We start from the raw sequence: 22,447 nt of genomic DNA on the forward strand, positions 1-22,447 counted from the left end.
TGCTGTGACAATGGACTGGATGAAGGCTGATAAACCGAAGTTCAAACAAGACTGATGCTGTTACTGGGCGATTCCTCTGACCAGATGCAGTGTGTTCCAACTGCTCTGGATGGCGTTGCACCTAGTTTGCAGGGTCTCCTTCATCCATCTTTGTCACCTGAGGCTCAGGTGTTTTCGGTGGCATGGGATGCCTTCCACCAGCTTCATCAGCTGACCCAGCTAAACCCCTCTCTGGACAGGGATAACCTGCTTTCAGTAATCTATACTGGTGATTTCTATGCTAGACTGCTGCAATGCACGCTATGGGGGTTGCCCTTGAAGACTGTTCAGAAGCTGCAGCTTGTGCAAAATGTGACAAGCAAATTAATAACCAGGAGCAGACAATCCAAATTTACCACACCAATTTTGCACTGGTTGTGTATATATTTTGAAGCCCAATTGACAATGCTGGCTGAGACCTATAAAGCCTTACATAGCTTGTGACCACAATACCTGATGCAACTCCTCTCTTTTCCATAATCTACTCAGGCACTAGAATTTGTATCTGGAGCCTTCCTCTGACTGCTAACTACAAGGGAGGTCCAGAAAGGAATCAAGGAGGAGGGTCTTTTCAGTGGTGGCCCCCCCAATTATAGAATGATCTCCCCACTGAGACCTGCCTGGTGCCAACATTGTCATTCATTCATTCATTCATTCATCCATTTAAAATATTTATATGCCATCCTAATTCGCAAAAAGCCTCAGGATGGCTTTTCAGAAACAGGTTAAGACTGCCCTCTATTCCCACACATTTAAGGGCATTTGATAGGTTACATCAGGTGTTATAGTTAAGTCTCGTTTAACTGAACTTGCCTTGAGTTAAACTGCTTTATGTGTTGTATATTGGAATTTAGACTACTTAACATTTATATTCTGGGATTTTAGACTGTGTTTTATTGTACCTGTATATTTAATTGTATCAGTTTTTATTGTACTTCAAGAAACTCTTATGAAACATGGTAGAGAAATAAAATAAACCCATTTCTATTCAACAGCTGGCTTTTATCAGGCTGGCGTCTTCCATTCTGAGCTGAACAACTCCAGGAAATTCTTAGGAAAAGGCACCAGAGGACCAGACGGGGCATCGGAAGAAAAACTTCCATAGACCCTGGGCAGGGCCTTCCACTGAAGGTGGAAGCAGAAGGTAAGTGCTATTAAGAACCTTGAGGGGCTTGTTTAGAATCACAGGATGAAGGTCCTGAGAAGGCATCCCAGTTGTGGCCGGGTCTTCAGGGGATGGATGGTCCCATGCGCAGCAACAACTCTCCTTCCCCCCTAGATCCTTGGATGGAAGCTCTGCACACTCAAGGAAGGGCCCCGCAGAACGCCCTGCCAATGCTGCTGTCACCTGGGCGCTATTGTACCTGGGGGTGTCTAACAGGGAGAGACTGGGACGGATTCCTTCTCCACCTCAGGCTGACCTGCAGCCCCTCTGTTAGACAGAGCATACTTACGGGGGAAAGAACTGGCTCTTTGCATGGACATCCCAAGTATTTTTAGAATGCGTGCTAGGGTGCCCTTGGCTTTCCATTCTCCCTCTACACCAGGCCAGGAAGAAAAGGCCAAGAAGCAGAAGAAAAGGAGGAGGATGTGGTGCTATCCAAAAAGTTGGACTTCCTTCTCCTCTTCCTGTGATTATATTTGTGCTGCCTCCTACATTTGTGCTTGATGGAATTCAACATCTTTCCAAAAAGCCAGGATCTCTCCTGGAGGAGCACTTGGACAAAGCCAGGAACTTGAATGTCCCTGGCTCCCCAGCAAGGATTGGTGCAGTATGTTAGAAGCCAGCATCATCATCGTCTTCCTCCTTGTGGCATCGCTGGAACCATCAAAAATAGGAGAGCCACCATTGGCAAAAGACTGATCTTAACTTTAAAATGTAAGAGGACACTTGCTCGGCCAGCCATCTTTGGATCCTTCCTGTTTTTAGAGGAGAGGCCTGGAGGGGCCTGAGGAGGCTCTCCTGGTAATGTCCTTTTGCTTTTCCAGGTGGTAACTTTCTCCCTTGCCCCAGGGATCCTATGTTTAGGTTGTGGTCTTTAACCTAAAGGGACAGTGGCTTATTTTATCTCATGATGCTCCACGGCTCTTGCTGTTTCATAACTTACATACATTCTGTTAGCCACTCAGAACAAATATGAGGCGCAACGCCTTTAGATAAAGGAACAGGATGTGCTACATTTAGGGATTTATGGCTAGGATTGCAGACTGAGGGACAGACCCAGACTTAAAACCAACTACAGTTTCTAGGACACCCTTCATTAGAATGCAGTTAAGTGCAATCCATGCACGCTTGCCGCAACCGTTCGGATGGTTATCCAAGCTGGAGCAATAGTTTAGTATTTTTAATTTAGTATTTGTTTTTTCAATTATGATTACTGATCTTGCTGCTGGTTTATTGGACTACTAGTTCAACAGCAAAGGGGTGCTGCTACTTTTTCCCTGAAACGGAACGAAGCAGGGTTTCGTAGGGTATGACTTCCTCCTCCTCCTCCTCCTCGGTTCGTGCAAACACAACTTTGACGCTGGAAACTATGGCACAAAGCAAGGGAGACATCTTGTGGCCAACGCAAGACAATGCAGCATCCCTACCAAATCAACGAAACCTGGCCTTTTAGTCACCTGTGCAATAGTGATATTAATACAATTAAAACAGTAAGTGCCTAGCATTTGTAAAACACAGGTGAAGCAACCTGGTGCACAGCGGATGCTTTGGATTATACTTAATGTAGCACTTTTCAGAGTTTAAAGCCCTTCATGTAAATTCTCTTGCTGCAATCCGTATACTAGTCCTGCAAGATTGTACTTTCCAGGGAAGCAGCCTGTTGCTAGACTGCAGCAGCCAAAACAAGAGGCATGTAGCTCCAGCGATAGGAATCCTATAAATGTGTAAGCAGAACGAAAGCCTACAACTTGCATTAGGGCCCAGCCAGTTGCAAACCTTTTTCTTCCATCTAAGCAGGCATAGGATTGTGTCCTAAAGCTGCCTGGTTTCTGAGCTTCAAGAAAACCAAGCTATTCCAGCTTGGTTTCCCAGGTGCAAGCACTGTTTTATTTATTTTATTTTATTAAAACATTTCTATGCTGCCCCATTCGCCGAAGCCTCGGGGCAGCTCACAACATAAATTAAAATACAAAAGATAACAATATAAAATAAGTCGCCCTGGCCAGATAAAATAAGCGAGTAATATTAACAATTAAAATGACGCTTAAATAAAAAGATCAATGTTGAGATCAATATGACTTACTCACAAGTAAGTTCACTTTTCAGCAAAGCTAGCTGGGAACTACAGAGCTTTTCTATCTGATCAGAATAAAATAAAGAGAAGGAAAAAACTTGACAAGAGTGAAAAAGAACCAGAGTCTGCTGGGGGTGTACAATAAAAACATCAGTTTATTCAGAGATACAGGGAATACATGCCACAAATAGGCAAACCCGCCCCCCTCCACAAAGATGGAGTCGGTACAAATGTAAGCCACCCGAGGCTTATGCAAAGGGGGCAGCATATAAGCTGTCTAAATAAATAATAAATAAAATGCCTAAAATTACATACCCAGTTTGGAAGGATCAGGTGGGATATGCTAAAGGCATATTAGAGTAAAACAGGGTTGCACACAATGAAGAGCCCACCTTCAGGGAAAGCAGACAATAGCATGTCTAAGGTGTGCCCCAAAGGACAGGCCTTTCAGGGCAGGGATATTAGCATTCCTAAGCTGTACGTGGGAAACAAAACCTGCAACATGGATTCTTGATCTGATCAGGAAACCCATCCTAATGCTGTTCTTACAGCGTCAAGCTTTTAGCAGCCATAATATGGCAAAGGTTTTGCTCAATTTGTCCTGGAAAAGCAACATATGGAAGGTCTATATACAAAAGTGATAGATCTTTTCATGTCCATTTTTTCATCTATTTATAGTTCTTCCACCTACTCTTTATTTTCTCCTGGTTGGATATTATGCCTCCCTATTTGTCTTTCAGCATTCCTAATCCAGTTTTGGATTTCCATTTGACTTCTTGGATCTTCTGGAAGAGGTCTCTCATTTTCCTTTTTTTCTTGTTCTCTTCTCTTTCTTTGTGCAGGTCATTGTATTAGTTCTTTTTGTCTCTACTCGATCATCACTGAAACATTTCATTCAGGTTTCTGTCCCTATCTCTGACTCCTTTTGCTTCTCACCTGACCCTTGGCAATGTTTTCTTCTGTCATGGATCTAGGCTTTTTCTTTCTTTTTGGCTTATGCATGTTAACCCTCAACTAAGCCCTGTTGGGATCAATAGAATGTGTTGTTGTTGTTAGTCGAGAAGTCGTGTCCGACCCATCGCGACCCCATGGACAACTTTCCTCCAGGCCTTCCTGTCCTCCAGCATCCCCCGAAGTCCACTCAAGCTCACACCGACTGCTTCAGTGACCCCATCCAGCCACCTCATCCTCTGCCGTCCCCTTCTTCTTTTGCCATCTATTGTTCCCAGCATTAGGCTCTTCTCCAGGGAGTCCTTCCTTCTCATTCGATGGCCAAAGTATTTGAGTTTCATCTTCAGTATCTGGTCTGAAGTTTCATCTTCAGTATCAGTCAGGGCTGATCTCCTCTAGGACTGACTGGTTTGATCTCCTTGCAGTCCAAGGGACTCGCAGGAGTCTCCTCCAGCACCACAATTCAAAGGCCTCAGTCCTTCGGCGCTCAGCCTTCCTTATGGTCCAGCTTTCACAGCCATACATTGCAACTGGGAAAACCATCGCCTTGACTATACGCACTTTTGTTGGCAGGGTGATGTCTCTGCTTTTTAGTATGCTGCCTAGATTTGCCATCGCTTTCCTCCCCAGGAGCAAGCGTCTTTTAATTTCTTGGCTGCAGTCCCCGTCTGCGGTGATCTTGGAGCCCAGGAAAATTAAATCTGTCACTACCTCCATTTCTTCCCCATCTATTTGCCAGGAAGTGAGAGGACCAGATGCCATGATCTTAGTTTTCTTAATGTTGAGTTTGAAGCAAGCTTTTGCGCTCTCCTCTTTCACCCACATCACGAGGCTCTTTAGTTCCTCTTCACTTTCTGCCATGAGAGTGGTATCATCTGCATATCTGAAGTTGTGATATTTCTCCCAGCAATCTTAATTCCATCTGGTGATTCATCTAGGCCCGCCTTTCTCATAATGTGCTCTGCATACAGAATGTACTCTCAAGTAAATTTTTCAGCATAGTTGTCTGGGCATGCTGGGAACTGTAGGGCTTTTTTCTCGCTAACCATACCCTAGCCAGAAGGGCATGCTGGGAACTGTAGGAATTTTTTCTGTCTCGACATGCATAGGGTTGCTACCTGCAAGACATGCTCGGAAGAGCACGTAACCCTGCGCGTACTTCTCTCGGCATTGTCAACTTTATCAGGCGCTTGGAAACTGCAACTAGCCTCTTTTTTCCCTATAAGGGAGGTCACTATTATTGCACCTGGGATGGGGGTGAGCTGTCAGAATGCTGCAAGACCACCCCGTGAATTCGTAGCAAGAGGCGATCGCTGAGGAAGGACCTTGCACAGCCGCTACTCAAACGTAGTCTCCATTCCCATCATCCTCGTCGCCGCCCTTCACCGTGGCGTCAAGACCACCTCGTCCGTCACACACACCCCTTTCCTTCTTGCACTCAGTGGTACTTCCTTCCCCCAGTCAAGAAAGGCAACCGTGGTTACACCCTTCCCCGTCGCTTGGTCCATGCCTTCCCCAAGCTCTCCCTGCGTTTTGGGCCGGAATGGTACATCCCCAACGCGCTTGTTCGCTCGCGCGCGCGCGCGTTCGCTCAGCTCCCGCCCCGCCCCCTCCTCCTGGTCGCGTCGTGCGTCGCTCCCGTGCGGCGCCTGCGCAGTGGCGCTGCCCTGAGGGGGGTGTTTCTCCAGCTGGGTGACTGTTTACAGCTGTGGGACTTCGGCGTGTGGCGGCGGGGGGAGCAGAAGAGGAGGCAGGAGGAGGGGGGAGGAGGAAAAAGAAGGGCCGGCGGAGGCTGCTGGTGCTGGAGGAACAGGTAGAGACGCGCCTGCTGTTCTTCCGAGGGGCTCCCCTCCCTCCTCGAGTTGTGAGGCGGGGGGAGGAGGCCCCCTCCTCGCTTCCTGTCAGGGCGGGGGTCAAGCCCCTCCCCGCGGTCACCGTAGCCCCCCTCCCCCAGTCCCGGGGCAAGGGGTGCCTCGCACCCGCCGGGCTCCCTCCTCGGCCCCGTGTTGCCTCAAGGTGTGCTCCCTCCTGCCCCCCCGGCCTGAAGCCCCTCAGCCGCCCCCGGCAGGGGCGCCCGCTTCCGTGGCGTGTATGGGCCCAGTCGGACCTGCCTCCCGCCATGACGGGTGGTCCCGCAACGTCCTGTCCCCCCCCGCCCCGTGGCAAGGGGGCTGGCTCGCCCCCTGCCCGCCCCCGGCCTCCAGACCTGCCGTGGCCCCGGGGCTAGCGCGCCACTGCTCCCGCGCTGCCCACCATCTCTCCTGCCCCACGGGCAAGGGGGCTGGCTGGCCTCCCGCCTTCAAGGTCCGCCCCATCCCCGCGGAAGGAGGCCGTCCGGCCCCTCCTTCCGTCGCCCCCCTGCTCCACGACAAGGGGCGAGCTAGCCCCCCCCCCCCCCCCCCCCAGCTTCCAAGTTCTCCCTTGGCCCCACGGCACCGCTCCCCCCAGTCTTCAGCGCCGACCTCTGCCCCATGGCAAGGAGGCGGCGAGCTGCTTGCTCTCCCCCATTAAACGGTTCTAATATCTGCACATTACCCTTATGCCCTCCCTCCCTGACTATGTTTTCTTTTTGTTGCTGCTTTTACTATTACGCTCAATTTAAACTTTTTTTGGTAAGCCAATTTGTAAGCATACGCTGGATAAATGGACAACCCTTTCATAACAGAAGGCAGAGCTTCTCCACAGTTGATCTTTCCTTCTCCTTCCCACTCCTCTCTTTACCATCTCATGTCTTCTCCGTGGTAAAGGGGCTGGCCCTCCCCGCCAGGACTTCATAACCTCTCTCCCCTGCCCTTTGTCTCATTCTTCCCATTTTTTAGATCTCTTGTGGTTCCCCAGCCAACTATTCCTTCTTTTCTGCCCCTTACTTCTCGTAAGGACCTAGAAATTCTCTTTTCCATCCAGCGCACCCACATCTCCAGCACTATAAATATAAAGCAGTCCATCCTAGCCCCTTGATAACAGAAACAACCAGCTCTTTCTCAGTGAGAATCTGCAGTGCATTTCCTTCCACTCCAGCCTCATTCTGCAATATAATGAACATAAAACCGTGGTTCTCCCTCACTCCCTTTTTCCCAACTTTGTGGCAGTAGAGTCACCCACCTCTCCATAATTCCCCATCTGCTAGCACTCTTCAGAAGAACAGTTACAAAATGCTATTTTTGCTCCTGTATCCCTTTTGATAATCTCTCCATCTCTAGTAGGTGTTAAGTATCAGTCAATCCCTTCCTCTCCATAAGCCACCTCAGATCAGGAGATCCCTCTCCATGCCCTTTTTACTATCACTCACAGTCTGTAGGGCAGTGGGTGCAAAACCTGACCCTCCCCACCTCTCCTCCTCCAGCTTTATGGTAATAGGGTCACTCGACATACCCCTTAATTATTAGATTCCACCACTTGCCATGGCTAGTAGGGGGCCTAAGATTTAGCACGTTCAGTAATGTAATACCTTCTGTCACTGCAGGTACTGGATCCCTTTCTTCCATAGGAAACTATCTTACAGTGAGTCAGATGCATAGTGCATGTAACTCAGTATTGTTGACCCAGACTTGGCAACAACTTTCCAAATCTTAAGGCAGGCATGTTTCTCACCCTCGTTTTTCTGGGCTTTCTAACTGCCAAGTATGTGCTCTACGCTTTAGCTGTGGCCTCCTGCCCCTACCAGAGTTGAGTGTCTCCTTCCTCCCCTTATAAATGAGGATCTTGTGGTTATCATTCCTTCCTGCTCCGATTTAACACTGCTGTTCTTTGCCACTCTGCACACATACACAGCTACCCATTTTAGGCCTCGAGACTCCTGCCTCTGTGTTAATGAACTCACTCTGCAGTTTCTCTGTACCTGTGATTATGAGCTCCTTGTGTGCCCCATTTTCCACAGCAATGGGGAATATATAACTCTGCATCCCCACAAATTCTTGCAATAGGATTTTGGTTTCTGCCTGCATTCCCATCAAATTGGAATGTCAGATCTTCATTCTCCCCCTTCTTTTCCTCCTCCATCTACCGTAACAAGGCTTTCTTTCCCCTATTTTCTCTCCCCTGCCTGTCCATGGGGCAGGGGGTCATATTTGTTTATTCAGAATATTTGTGTACTGCCCAGTATTATCTGATGGCTTCCCATAATAAAGCATTAAACTACAGTAAACTAAACAATCACTAAAACAGCCAAAAAAGCGAATTAAAAGGCTTTTGTCCAGCTGCCCTCATTACAGGGCTTTGGGTCAGTTTCCCTCATGAGAATGTGCTTTCTGCTTATGAAGTTAGGAGGATCAGTATTCGCACCACTGCACCCAGCAATATAATTTCTTTTCTCTCTAGAGGAAACAGATTCAGAAGTAGATGAGCATTCCATTTTTTTAAAGCCCTACAAGCCTTTCTGGTTACAGCGAATTCTATTACAGCAAATTCCGCTGTAGAAATTAGAAATAATTAAGAGTCCTCGCTTGCCCCACCATAACAAGGCCTTTGCCTCCACCATCTCTGAATAAACAGCAGCAGCTTGAAAAGTTGGTGTGTGCTTTGAAATCTGAGTGTTTTCCTCACTCCTGGAACATGAACTAAGCTTTGAGCACAAAAAGTATTTTCAGGTGGCGTCTTGTGACTATCCAGGTGCGCTTGCAAAGTTCTGTAATTCCACTTCATTTTGCTACCATCGAACGTCCTGGCCTGCGGGCTACACAGCAATGTTTTGGCTCTCTGTCTGAAAAAGGCATGGGAAAGATGCCAGAAACTGTAACTGTGATGCCAGAAAGAGAAGTTGAACACACACATCTTTTGGTAGTGGTAATGCATTTTGAAACTAGGGTGTCTGCAGCAGGTTTTGGCTGCAAAACGAGAACTGTTCTGTGCTGTGGGAAGAGAACCGTTCTGTTCATTACCACCCTCATGCCGCCTTCCCAGTGCTATGCAGTTCTTCAGAGTTAGGACAATGTAAACAGGAGACCTTGTTTTCAGTAAGTGTGCCTGGACTTGGCTGCAGACCAGCTATCTCTTGTAGAGGCACAACAGGCCTGCTAATAACCCTGTAACTGGACTGCAGCCAGGTCAGAGGGTAGCCCGCTTCTATCAGGAAACTCTTTAACTTTGTACTTCTGTCATTTGGTGCGCAGCAGAAAGCGAATGGAAATTAACCAGTTCATGGTCCCTGTGTGTGTGCCTTACTAAGAATCCATGAGGGAGACTTCGCAGGGGAGGGAGGTAAAGTTTGCAAGGGTTACGTGTCCCTAGGCTGTGTTTCAGTTGGGAGTGAAAACTACGGTGCTGTGGGAAGGTAGATTTTGAGAAGCTGGAACAGGTCCTATGTCTACAGCCAATACATCTGCAGAAATGTATGGGGTTCACAGGCCATGGTCTCTGCATACCAGTTACTGGTGAACTGTGGGGGGGGGGGGGCTATTATCTTCTTGCCCTCCGTATGGGCTTCCTTGGTGCATCTGGCTAGCCATAGCGGGAAATCAGTTTCGGGACTCTCTCAGCAGGAGGTTCTTCCATTGGGTGCCCGCTTAGCTGTGCAGGCTAATCCACAGAGATACTGCTCCAAATGCCAGTGCAGTTGAGACACAATTGGCTGTGCTGGAAACACACCCTGCCTCTTCTTTTTTTTTCTGAAAGTAGAAGGAAAAGATCAGGCTGTGGGCTTTGACACTCCTGCTCATACAGGAGACAACGAAACCCAGCCGTGGGCCTAATTGTGTGTTTAGCTGCTAGGAGAACACCAGTGGGCATTGTGCAATGCGGAGAACGTTCCTGGGGCAGGTATGATTCCGGGCTGCCTCTGCTGTGCCCATCTCGTCCACAGCACAGCCTTTGCCAGACAGTCCCAAGTTCTGCACAGACTCCATTAAGAAGTTGTCCAGAGCATGTAGATTGTGCAAGCATATGCATAGCAGGCATAATTTAGAAGGTGAATAATTTTCAAAATAGACTTCATTGAAAGTTTGAGTTGATGGTATCAAAGTTGAGCAATGCTAGCAATATTTACATGCAGCCACTTTGTTTCAACAAATAGGTAGGTTTATGCAGGGATGCTCCTACTCCCCCATGCCTTGTTTGGCTCTTGCAGTATATTCTGGTTTTATTCACACATTTTTGATGTATACAGGTTGGGCATTGTCTGCGCTGAACACATGTAACAGTGAAGCTGAGGCAGAACATTCTGAACTAAGAGCAAACACTAAATCTGCCATTTCGGCAGTTCTTGACAGAAAAGCATGGTGCTCTAAATAAAAATTTGCATTGTGCTCTTCCTGTATAGAAAATTAGCAGTCTGCGGAGAACTAGACAGTTTGGGCATTGCAAATTATGTTTTAATAATTAGAGTTGGCTTTTTAAAAGGCTGGTATTGTCCAAAGACTGTTGAATATTAAATCAGTGGTGCAGTGGCTGTATTGTGTACACATTAGAGCAGCTTTGTCCTCCATATTTTGGGGAGGGACTACAATTCCCAAGATTCCTGGTCTTTGATTAAACTGGCTAAGGCTAACAGGAACTGGATTCCATTACATACAGATGGTACCAGGTGGTGAAGGCTGCATCAGATCTAAGACTAATGCTTTGCTTCACGTCTGTTTGCCATTCCCATAGATTTAACAGTTACAACTGCACATTTCAATGGATTTAAAGCTGGGATTCCAGGATCTCCTTTAAAGATACTTTCAGTTTCTGCAGGAGGATTTTGTTTTTTACTTCTTTCTTTAACCTTCATGCCAAATTGCTATTTTCAAATTGGCCAGTTGGTAGAGAGCATTTTTCAATCCAGAGTCTGGATTTCAGTGTGAGAAAGGTCTTTCAGGGCCACCTTCCATTGGGCGCAGAAACAAGGTGTACGTTGCCAAAGGTCAGCATGTCTGAGGCCAAATGTGCTCCTACCCATTCAGAAATAAGCAGGATGAGCCCCTGCATGTTTATGCAGAATGAAATGTAAACATGAGCTGCATGTCTGCTCACAAGAAGAGCCAAGTCTTTTGTTTGTCTGCCCATAAGAAGCAGGAAACACCCCAGAAGTAAATAAGACTGAATCACTCAGCAGCTTCTTCCCCGGTCCTGCCCCTTCTTCCCTGCAGGAAAAAGCTCTTATCTCCAATGAGCAACTGAGCAGAGGTAAGAGCTAATTTCAGAGAAATGAAGCTTTTCTCAGGGCTCACCAGGGGATGCAGCCTGGGCAAGAAGTTAATACAAGGGTGTGTCCATCCTGTAAGCTCAGAAATTCCTCATGCTTCTCCTTACGCTCTTGCATTAAAAATATTGATTCTCTGTAAAGCATGCAGCCATGCGTGCCAGCATAGGATTTTAGGCATATTCTCTTTTATTCACTACTGCTGTCTTCCTCGCACTTATGTTCAGTCAAGCACAATAAGTTAGCTTGGATCCTGGTTATCTCAGGAAAATTCTCCAAAATGAGATGGGAGGCTTACATGAGAAGTCATGGAGTCATTAATCGTTAAAGAAAAGTTCCTTTTCCAGGAAAGTCCAGTGGAATAACACAGAGGGGAATTTGGGTTTCTTCCTTAGTCAAACAAAAGGGACTCGGAAACATTTTTCCACCTCCCGTTTTGGAGCAAATTGTTCCACCAAAACCACACTAGCTGCAGGAATCAGTCTGAAACTTTTCTGGCAATAAGGCCCACCTAGCTGTGGCACTTAGAAAACCAACAAGGTCTCTGTGCTTGAAAGAACTCACTGCCAACTAAAATCCATGGTTCCATATCCAGAAACAAATTGTCTGATAAAGCCTTAAAAAGTGTTTGTCATGGTCACTGGTGTGTAACATCAAAAGACTTTTTCATTGGTCTAATGAATTTACCCAATTCTTTCAAGAGGAAATCCCCACATTTTGAAGACGAAAGTGACAAAGGAGAGAGTAAAACTGGCGATATTTGTGTAGGTAGAAATGTTTCCACTCTGTCTTCTCTAGAACGCATTTTGCATATAGTTTGTGTCCTCTAGACTCTTTTGCAGAACAGCTTCGTTCGATCAGGATAATGACTATTCCCATTTTTTCTCCCCTGCCATCGAGAATTGGTTTTTGAATCGGCGCGAACCATGGGAGGTGCTGTAAGTGCCGGCGAGGACAATGATGAATTAATCGATAATCTGAAGGAGGCGCAGTACATCCGGACAGAACTAGTGGAACAGGCCTTCCGGGCTGTGGACAGAGCAGACTATTACCTTGAGGAGTTCAAGGACAATGCTTACAAAGATTTGGCTTGGAAACATGGGAATATTCATCTCTCTGCTCCCTGCATTTATTCAGAGGTTATGGAAGCTCTGGATCTGCAGCCTGGGCTTTCTTTCTTGAACCTGGGAAGTGGCACTGGCTACCTGAGTTCCATGGTTGGACTCATCTTGGGTAAGTGATCCTTCCGATCAGCTAAATTTGCCCTGTGAATCAAGCTTCGTGACTTGAGAAGGAGGCCTGCCTTTCCAGTCTTGTTAATGCAGTGAGTATAAACAGTGCTATTTATATTCATTGTATCACCACACAAATGCTGGCTATTACATAGAGTGATCAGCCCTTTCTTGAGAATCAAATGATGTCTCTGTGAGGTACAGTTTGGAAGAACGTGTATTGGTAGAATTTGGAAGGAAGTGCCAGAAATTCCAGCCCCAGCCCCCAGGTAAACATGGTGCATAGCTAATTCATTTGGGCACATCATGGTACCATCAAGGTACCCATGGGAACTGCTGCAAAAGCCATCCTGCAGATGTGAAATGTTACGCCCTTGTTTTGCATTGTTGGATTATCGCCCAACTTACTGCCTTGTGGTCCCCGACTTTGCAATTCCTAACAACTCTTGGCGTGCTGTGGTGCATTTTCTAGCACAACAGTTAACACAGCCAGGAATGGATAGTGGGCAACCAGCTTGTCAGCCTGCTTTAAGAAGCTACCCTTCTTGAATGCCAGGTGGCAGACTGAAAGTTGCAGCACAGTCTGCTTCGGGATTTGGGTCTTCAGGCAGACCAAGACATTGGCATAATACAGGTGGGCAAATTTAGGAGGCCCAGGATAAGGACCATTGTCACTCACTAGACACAGACACACACATCCAGCCTGTGCGGGAACCTCTGGGAAAAATGGATCCATAGCTGCTGTGAAGCACCAAAAGGATCAAATTTATCTTGCTCGTAAAGTCAGTCTGACTCTTGATGGTCTGTATTAGCTACCAACATTTCTCCCTCCCTCCAAAAAAACACTTTTAAAAACTGGCTCACTCAGAACTCAGTGCAGTGGCTGGAGCCATCAAGTTCCTTTCATTGTGTGCAGGTCTAGAAAAGTGGGAAAGGGTTGCTTCCCCTGCAGGAAAGGAAGAGCAGGTAAACTCCACCTCCAGATGAAAGAGAACCTCATGGAACTGGAGGACCACCACTGGTCTCCTGCTGTTACTTGTACAGAAAGTAGTTTGCACTAAATATAAACATTCATATAAAAACAACCTCTGCATGCATTTTAGGGGTTTTGAAGGTGCTTTATCCATGAAGAAAGTTATGTGAGCTGTATAAGCAGGTGCCAGATAGGGCTCGAGTGAACTTGCACATTTTTCCCTTTGCAGAATTTTCTTCCATTCCTTCTCTGCTTGACTATTACTGAGTTGCAGTGCACTTTTCTGTGCCTCTCTTAGGCCAGGACTCCTTTGTTTCAATCTGATTATTCACTTAGTTACACCAGTAATTAAAACTGTCTTTTAAAGGATTCAGCATGTAGCTGCATTTTAATGGGAGACTGAAAATGGCAACAGCAATGACTCTTCTCAGTTTCTGTGTCAAGCAGAGAAAAACTTTTTGAATTGACTCTGGTCCTTCATCAGCTTGTTTTTGAAACTTTTTTCTTTGCATTCCTTAAACACTCAGGCCCTTTCGGTGTTAATCATGGCGTAGAGCTTCACTCTGACGTTATAGAATATGCAAAGCAGAAACTGGACTGCTTCATCAGAACAAGTGACAGCTTTGACAAGTAAGAACAAAAACCATGCTTAATTTGCATTAAAACAGACTTCAAGGGTAGATCTAATACTGTGGATTGTAACTTCTGTTCGTAGCACGCCATGAATTCAGGATGATATACGTGATGTTAACTGCAGCAAGACAAAACAAAAGGTTTTATCCTCCCTCTCAAGGCTGTTGACTTGTCTGCATGCTGCTGACACTGTTGCCTTCCACTGTTGTGGAACTAAGAGACTTAATATGCTTGAGCTAAGAAACAAAAACCGTTAACTCTGTTCAGTCTAGAAGTGCGTTTCAGCCATGCTTCTGAGATTGTAAACAATACTGTGGGCAAGGTCTTACATAAATCTGAACCCTGCTTGCCTTTCAGGAAATTGACTTTGTTACTGCACTGGCCAAAGGAGAAAGAGGGAGTACTGCCACCTCCTCCTCTGCCCCACCAAACCCGGGAAGCAGCCATAGCCCAGCGCTTTGCATGCAGAAAGTCTGGGTTTAGTTCCAGGTGTCTCCAGTTAAGAGAATATTAAGTGTATGGGCCTAGGCAAGAGTTTGGCCTGTGACCCTGGAGAGCAGCTGGGTTTGATGTATCACTGGCCTAAGAACGTAAAGGAAGTCTCAATTTCATTTTTCTTCTCTTAGCTGTTGTTGAAAACTTGCACCTGCCAAGTTTCTGTCGAAGTAGTAGCAGCAGTTTTGGAGTGCGTATGTATTGTAAGGTGACAAAGTTTACTCTGTCCTTGTGACACATGGAAGTGAAATTCATGGACGGTATAATTTTTTTTAGTGCGAAGGAAAGAACTATTTTTTATTGTTTGTCCAACTTATATATGATGGGGCAGGTTCAGTCGGTTCATATGTGTGCCCACTGTAAGATTCACTCACAAACAGCCTTTCATGTTCCCAGGTTTGAATTCTGTGAGCCTGCCTTTGTTACTGGCAACTGCTTAGAGATCTCTCCAGACTGCTGTCAGTATGACCGCGTGTATTGTGGTGCTGGTGTCCAGAAGGAGCATGAAGACTATATGAAAAACCTGCTGAAAGTTGGTGGGATCCTTGTCATGCCACTGGAGGAGAAGGTTTGCCTATGGGATGGGGGTCACCTTATGCCTTATGGCTTCATTTGATTCTTGCCATATTCTGCCGTTTCCAAAAAGGGTGGCCGTGTAATGCATCGAGATAGCTGATGGTATTACACATGGAAAAGGTGTGCAAACGTGTCACATAAAATCCGTTTCGGCAGCTTGCCTCTCTGTCACTCACTGCGTTGTTAGGGTGTGCTGGGAAGAGAGAACATCGTGTGCTTGGAGATGAGGGGAGACTTGCGTCAACGAGGCTGGCGCTGATGGGAGGGCGACCTTGGGGCTCTCCATGCAGGCTCTGCCACATCAACACTGCTGCTGTTGCCGGTGCAGCTCCAGCGCGCTTGGGCAGGACACACTCGGTGGCCACCATCTTCGCCAGCTGCTCTGGCTCCTCCTCGTCCTTCTCATCATGGCTACTGCTTGCTTGAGAAGCAAAGAAGAATGGGAAAGCAGGCCGTGGCATCTGCTTCTCCTCTTTCTCAGCAAAACCATTCACTCGGCCACAGTGAGGGGCTGGTGAACAAGCGTGTACCCCCGCACACTACCATTGCGACCCCAGGAGGGTCTTGTCCATGGGCCTCTGCCTCTAAGCGTCAGGACTTCCCTGAGTTGTTTTGTATTGAAGATTTGCTCATTTTCTCCTGATCTGTCCGTTTAGGCTGCAGCTGACTCACAGCTGACACTTTGCTATGACCCTTGCCTACAGGAGAAGTGAGCCCTTCTGGCCAGTGTTTACAGAGAAATCTGGGGAGACTTACAGCTTTTGTTCTTTGATTTGGGTGACAGTCTCCTCTGGCAAAAGGAGTTAGAAGTTCCCTTGAATTCCTTGTCTGTGAAAGTACGAATTTCTGAACAAGAGAACAAACCCTAAAACCACCTTGTGCATTCAAGTTTCAAATTCAAGCACCTGAGTACTAAGATGAGCTTGGAAGGCAAGGAAGCACTGCTGAGAAGGAGCAGAATACAGAAACTTGCTGCTGCTGCTACTGCTGGTGGTGGTGATTGTCCTTGACATGGCAAGCCTGACGGATGTATTTGTGGAGTCCCACCTGAGCATCTGAAATGGTGAAGGCAGCTTCCTCTTCCATTGCTACCAACAGTCCACAATTAATGGGTCCTGGACAACTGCTCAAAGTAACGCAGCGTTTTCATACATAATTTGCTCCTTGTTCTGGCTCTGGTCTGGATTTGGGCTTAAACACTGCATTTTCAATGTTGCATTGCAGAAAGTGGGGAGGATGTATTTTAAATCTGACAAATTCCCTGTTTCTGTTGTCCACGATAGTGTCCAATGCTTCAGGTTATGTTTGTGTTCTTCACACAGCTGACTAAGATAACTCGAACTGGCCCTTCAGCCTGGGAGACAAAGAAGATCTTGGCTGTCTCCTTTGCCCCTCTGATCCAGCCCAACCATGCGGATTCAGGAAAGTCAAAACTTGTTCATCTGCGTAAGTCTCCCTCTTCTCTAGTTTGCAGCCTTTTCAATGCTGTCATCTTTGGGATCAGCCCCATGAGGCTCTGAAAGACATTCCTCACAGCCAGACATCTCCCAGCGTCGTCTGCAGCCCCTTCTCATGGTCCCGAGCTGCGCTACTTCAGCAGATATATTAGTGACTAAGGGTGTGTGTGACACAGCAGAGAGGGAAAGAGGATGAATCCAGGGGTGACAAGCGTATCTGTATGTGAACATGTGGTTCCTGCTGCCCTGACAGAACCAGGGGTACCCATTTTGAATCGCTTCCACCCAGTGCAAATATTCCTTCCTTGGGGCTTACTTGAGTGCCATCGCAAGCACTCAGATGCTGCTTATCTGAGCCTTTCATTCTGGGCCTCGGCCTTGTTTTGACTGAATCAGTCTTCTCTTTTATCAAGAGAAAGACGAGGGGAGTGTGACCCTTTCAGTGCTGCTAGAGATCATTTGATAGCATTGACCACAGTATTCTGACTGGCTCCATGGGTTGGGCATTAGAGAGACTCACTGTGTTGCAGCAGCACTACCTGTGGGACCAGTTTCACAGAGCAATACCAGATGACTCTTTCCCAGCTGTAGGGTTTTGCAGGGCACTGTCTTATCCCGCCTAGTTCAAAATCTCAGTGACGCTGCTGTGAGCAGTCACAGCTCTGTCCCGCTGTGCCAGCTGAATCAGGTGACGGTGCTTCAGGGCGCTAGTTCCCTCAACTGCTTATCCAACATACTCTGTGTGAAGCTGCCCTTAAGGTTGGCCCAGAAGCTGCACCAAGTGTGGAGAGAATTGGACTAGCTGCCTTGTTTCTGCTAGGGCAGGTTCAAGGCTGTGTAATTGGAATATACAGCCCTAAGCAACTCAGGAGCAGGACATTTGAAAGACAGTTTTTCCTCTACCAGCTGGCGTGGCTACTGTGGTCGTCGGACAAAGCACTTCTGGTGATTCGGCATGGCCCTGCAGCTTGTCTGGAGCTCACACAAAGCAGGTCCTTTCTCTTTTTCCTTCCTCTTTGTGGAACTCCCTGCTCTTCGGGTCAGCCAGCACCTGCTGAAGACATTTTTGTTTAAACAAGAATTCTCTGATTGGCCAGCCACAGTTTTAGATAAAATCACCTGGTTTAAAATTCAAGTTCTGTATTTTGATGCATTTCTTTCTCTTTATTGTTTGCTGCTTGAAAATTTTGCATGGCACATGAATCTTGTTCAGAATGTGACATGGTATGGAAATACAGTAAATGAATCACTGAAGGTTTCACACTGGTTCCAATTCCTCCTCTCATGTTTTTAGCCCCAGTGATGGTCCGCAGCCTCCAAGACCTCGCCCGCATTGCCATCCGCAGCACCATTAAAAAGCTGATCCACCAGGAAACAGCAGGTAGAAGCGGCAACGGCCTCCGGAACCCACCAAGGTTTAAGCGGAGGCGCGTCCGGCGGAGGCGCATGGAAACCATTGTCTTCTTGGACAAAGAGGTCTTTGCCAGTCGGATCTCAAACCCCTCTGACGATAATAATTGTGAAGAATTGGAGGAAGAGAGCAGGGAAGAGGTGGAAAAAGCTGTCCCTGAACTGAAGCCCGACCCTCCTATAAACATCTTGAGGGAGAAGGTCTTGAGCCTCCCTTTGCCTGATCCTCTGAAATATTACCTGCTCTATTACAGAGAAAAATAAGGCCATTGTCAGCATACAGCAGAGAGGTAGGCAGGACATTAAAACACTGCGTAGGGCTTGACCAATGTTTGCCACTTGCTTGCCTGTTAATGTGACCACGCATGGTGGGGAAGCTGGCCAGGGAATGTGGCTGCCACGTTCTTAAAACACGATACCATTTTTCAGATTCTTTCCCTTGGTTTGCGTGCTCCGGTTTTGTCCTCCTCCCATGGCAGGGAGCAGAGCGGGGACAGGCTGGCAGCAGCCGCTTCTGCTGCTTCCTGAAATGAAGATTTCATTCAGTAGAAAAGAAAAAGAAAAAACGACAACCTTGCCGAGACACCTGTGGATATCTCACCTGTGTTCTTTTGCTGAGTGACCATTTCAGAAGTTACTTTGGGCAACTCCTAAATGAAGCTGCTTCACCCTAAAAGAGCAAAGCAGCACAATAGTATAATCTGACCTGGTAAGCCTTGCCCCTAAAAGTAAAAAAATCCCACCAAATTCACAATATTGGCAAAAGGCATTGAATATGGGGTTGGCATATGTTGAGTGCCCAATTAAAGCTGTTTTTTTTTCATCAGCAGGGACTCTAGGGAAAACTTTCTTCATGGGAGAGTAACACTCCCCAGAGAATCAGTGTGATCTCCGAAAGATTCATCAGGAGAATTCCTGTTTGGTACATGAGTGAGAAAAAGGCTGTGTGTGCTTCAAAAAGGAAACAACCAAAACGGCAGCACTTTCTGCTGCAGAAGTCCTTCCCCCCTGCTTTAAACTTGATTGCGTACATACTTGCTCATTTTATCCAGTTTGTGGTTACATTCTCTGAAAGAAGAAAAGTAGAGGGGAAGGAAACGCAGCTACTGTTTCCTTCTGAGGGTCTGTTGCATGAGTGCTAAGCCAGATAGGTAATGTGGCAGCTGCGAAGATTGTTCTGAAGCTAGTTTTCTGGGCAGATGGTTGTGTTCTCTCAGAGGGTGTCCAGAAATTGGAATCAATTAAATAAAATTGTCAGTGGCTGGGTGCGTTGCCATGTCTGTGCCCCAGCAGGGACCTCTGAAGCAGAAAAAGGGCTGGAAGACTCTTTCTGTAGGGTTTTTCCTACATGAAATATGATTGCCGCCAAAATCATCTTTGTTTGTTTTTCCTGTTTGGAACCAATTTCACCAATATGCTTTAGTTTGATAGTACAAGAGGCTGTGTTAGACTGTGGAGCATCCACTTAAGTAGGATTTTAGCCTTGAACTCTGAAGCAAGAAAAGAAAGAAGAGTGTATCTTGTGAAAATGTTGTGTTTCCACCCAGCTGGGAGGAACTGGGGTGAAACATCAAATATTGCCACACGATACTTTTTAATCCCTTTTTTATTTCCTTTAGAATTGCCTACTTTGGTTAACTTAAAGTTTTCCTCTCTTTAAGTGACAAAGACAAGTTAGGATTGTCCAGTATAGCAGATGGCCATCTTTCACATATCTGTGTTTAAATTCATACTTCAGGATGCAAGCATCTTTCAAGCCCAGGCCCATAGTATAGAACAGGTAACCCCAGGCTGTACACAATAGAGCAATGTGGTATTACGATGCACCAGAGACTTGGTTAGCTCTTGCTTTGCAGTCTGCCCAGGGCCACGTGCAGCCCAGAAAGTAGCTGTACCCGTGTTCCTGTGGCATCCGAGGTTTTAAGGCAGTGATGGCTGATCTTTCACACAACTTAGACCCCATTTTGTACCTGTGAGTTAAAGATGTGTCTTCCCTCTGAAGTAAAAGATGTAACTTAACACACAAAGCTGTCTGTTAAAATCCCCGTCCCTTTCTCTATCCTGTGAGCAATGCTTTAAACAACTTCCGATTCCATATGAAGCTGCCTTGTACCGATCCCGGCTGTGCATGCATTCGGGCCAGCGACGTCTTCTGTGGCTGGCCACAACTCTCCCAAGTCTTGCGTGGTGTGTGTCTTTCCCATGGCAAATGCCGTTTGCATCATCCACAGAGCAGCTTGCCAGAGGAGCTGCCAAATTTGCCTCCCTGATTTTAATTTAATCTTCTAAAACTTTGGTAAACAAGCTTCTTGGAGGTCACCGTCACATCTGTCCTGAAGTGAGGCACACTTTCCGTTAACGGTGTTTCTGGCTTCTTTCCCGCATCGCTTTATCAAAGATGCTGTGAAGGGTTTTCTTCATCAACTTGTCCTGTTTTTAATTACTTAGGATTCTCTTTCAAAACTGCATAGAAAAATAGTGTCTTGTAGCCTTGCCTTGCTTTGGTTGAAAGATACAAGTAGAAGCAATTGTGATCTATCCAGTAGCATTTTCGATACACAAAGGTAATGTGTGGGTGGGCACACAGCGTAACTGAAATAACATAGGCTGTAGCTTTTGTGACGGAAGGGGAATTACAGTGTGGCATTCATATACACCAGCATCTACACACTGTTGATTCCAGTCAGTGGATGTTCTTAGTAAACTAACTTGTACCTGCTGACATTATTTTTTGTGATCTATGTAAACCCCTTTTTCTCCCCCGTAAATGGCCTACCATTTGCAGTTTCACCTATCTGCGTTTTAAGCCCGAGGTTGTTATTTCATAGCTTTTGATAGGATTTGCAGAAGGAGACGATATGCCATAAGTTTTGCTTTAGTGTGGTATCTAAAGATGTAAATAGCTATAAACATGAAGATCAGAAAAACATGCTTTCTGAGGCATGGAGAAATGTCAGAAGCAGGTGATTTAAATACAAATTTTATCAAAATAAATGTCTGTGTCAATAAACATGGTCCCACTTTAAGTCTGTTTCACTATTGCTTGTGTTTGATCTTGAGAACCCGTCGCAGCTGGCCTGCCACTTGTAGGGAATGCATGGAAGAGATGTTGAGGGGAAGCAGGGGTCACTGCACAGGTTCTGCGGGACGGCAGTAACACTGCGTGAGGTTGGAAGGTGAATGCTGAAAATGGGGGAAGAGAACAGGGACATGATGTCCCTCTGTGAGTACCTCAAAGGCTGTCACAAAGAGGAAGGTCAAGATCTCTTCTTGCTGATGCCAGAAGAGTGTAGGATGCGGAATAATCAGTTCAAGTTGCGACAACCCAGATTCAGGCTGGACATCAGGAAAAGCTTCCTCACAGTCAGGGCAATACGGCAGTGGAACCAGCTGCCTGGAGAGGGGGTGGGCTCTCCCGCACTGGAGACACTCAAACTGGACAGCCATCTGAGTGGGGTGGTGTAACACGGTGTCCTGCAACAGCAGGGGTTTGGACTCGATGGCCTTCATGGCTCCTTCCAACTCTTCTATAATTCTATGTGAAATAGGTGTGCACTCTTCCCACCCACCTCATCCTTAATGCACTCCTGGATTTGAAGAATTGATCACTCGTTAGTGCCATGTTTTGTTTTCCGTGGTACTCGGCATGGTTGGTTCCTTAGTGCAGTTCTTTAAACAATGCTCAGCTTAGTTTCTTGCCAATGAGCAAAGGAGTGCAGACTAACTGCCAACATATTGACCGAGTTCATATGTCATTTCCTGGTTCACTTAATCCAGGAATTGTGGGACAATTAGACCATGTCAGCCATACACTTCTTGTTTCTGCTTTAAATTAACCCAGGAACGTTGTATTCCTGGATTTCTTTTTCATGACATGCAAAGCGGGGACTCTGGGTTCTTTTTGGATTAATATAGATAATTAAATGCATTTAAGTACATTTAGTGAAAATAAAGTATCAGGCAATACTCCCATCCCTTGATGGAAAGTAGAGTATCTCAGAAGCCTTTCTTGCCACTAGGGGGTGCTCTTTTCCAAGCTATTCTAGGAATCCTCCCGGAAGAGCAACTTCCAGCTGAGGTTGTCCTTGGTTTTTAAACTTGTGCCAAGGAAAACAAACAGCAGATTGTTTGAGATTTGTCATGTGGGCCTATGAGCAGCAAGGTCTCCAGTGTCAGGCTAGAAAGTAAAATTGTTTTTACCACTATGTGGGATGTGTGGTTTTCATTTTCATCAGCACCAGGTGGTCCGTGGGATTAATCTCTCCTCCACAAGGAGAGGTGTAGTTCTGTCATTTTAGGATAGCTGTCTCTGAAGCTGCATTTTCTGA

General features: G+C 46.4%; 1 protein-coding gene across 1 annotated transcript; it reads left to right on the forward strand.

The window, feature by feature from the left end:
• The first annotated feature begins 5,909 nt into the window (after nucleotides 1-5,909).
• On the forward strand, nucleotides 5,910-21,145 carry PCMTD2 (protein-L-isoaspartate (D-aspartate) O-methyltransferase domain containing 2). Its single transcript, XM_044455275.1, has 6 exons — nucleotides 5,910-6,042; nucleotides 12,244-12,576; nucleotides 14,076-14,178; nucleotides 15,073-15,244; nucleotides 16,575-16,698; nucleotides 18,004-21,145. The coding sequence occupies exons 2-6, from the start codon at nucleotides 12,270-12,272 to the stop codon at nucleotides 18,381-18,383; spliced, it is 1,086 nt and encodes a 361-aa protein (XP_044311210.1). The 5' UTR covers nucleotides 5,910-6,042; nucleotides 12,244-12,269; the 3' UTR covers nucleotides 18,384-21,145.
• Nucleotides 21,146-22,447: the final 1,302 nt, after the last annotated feature.

The sequence above is a fragment of the Varanus komodoensis genome, unplaced genomic scaffold, assembly GCF_004798865.1.
Source record: "Varanus komodoensis strain SLA01 unplaced genomic scaffold, ASM479886v1 scaffold8, whole genome shotgun sequence".
In the NCBI taxonomy this organism is placed as follows: domain Eukaryota; kingdom Metazoa; phylum Chordata; class Lepidosauria; order Squamata; family Varanidae; genus Varanus; species Varanus komodoensis.

Excerpts from the sequence above, each read along its gene's own strand:
- PCMTD2 (XM_044455275.1), top strand. The coding sequence starts at position 12,270 with ATGGGAGGTGCTGTAAGTGCCGGCGAGGACAATGATGAATTAATCGAT. Across the intron at positions 12,577-14,075 it reads CATGGTTGGACTCATCTTGG|GCCCTTTCGGTGTTAATCAT; the intron begins GTAAGTGATCCT and ends TTAAACACTCAG. Across the intron at positions 15,245-16,574 it reads TCATGCCACTGGAGGAGAAG|CTGACTAAGATAACTCGAAC; the intron begins GTTTGCCTATGG and ends TTCTTCACACAG.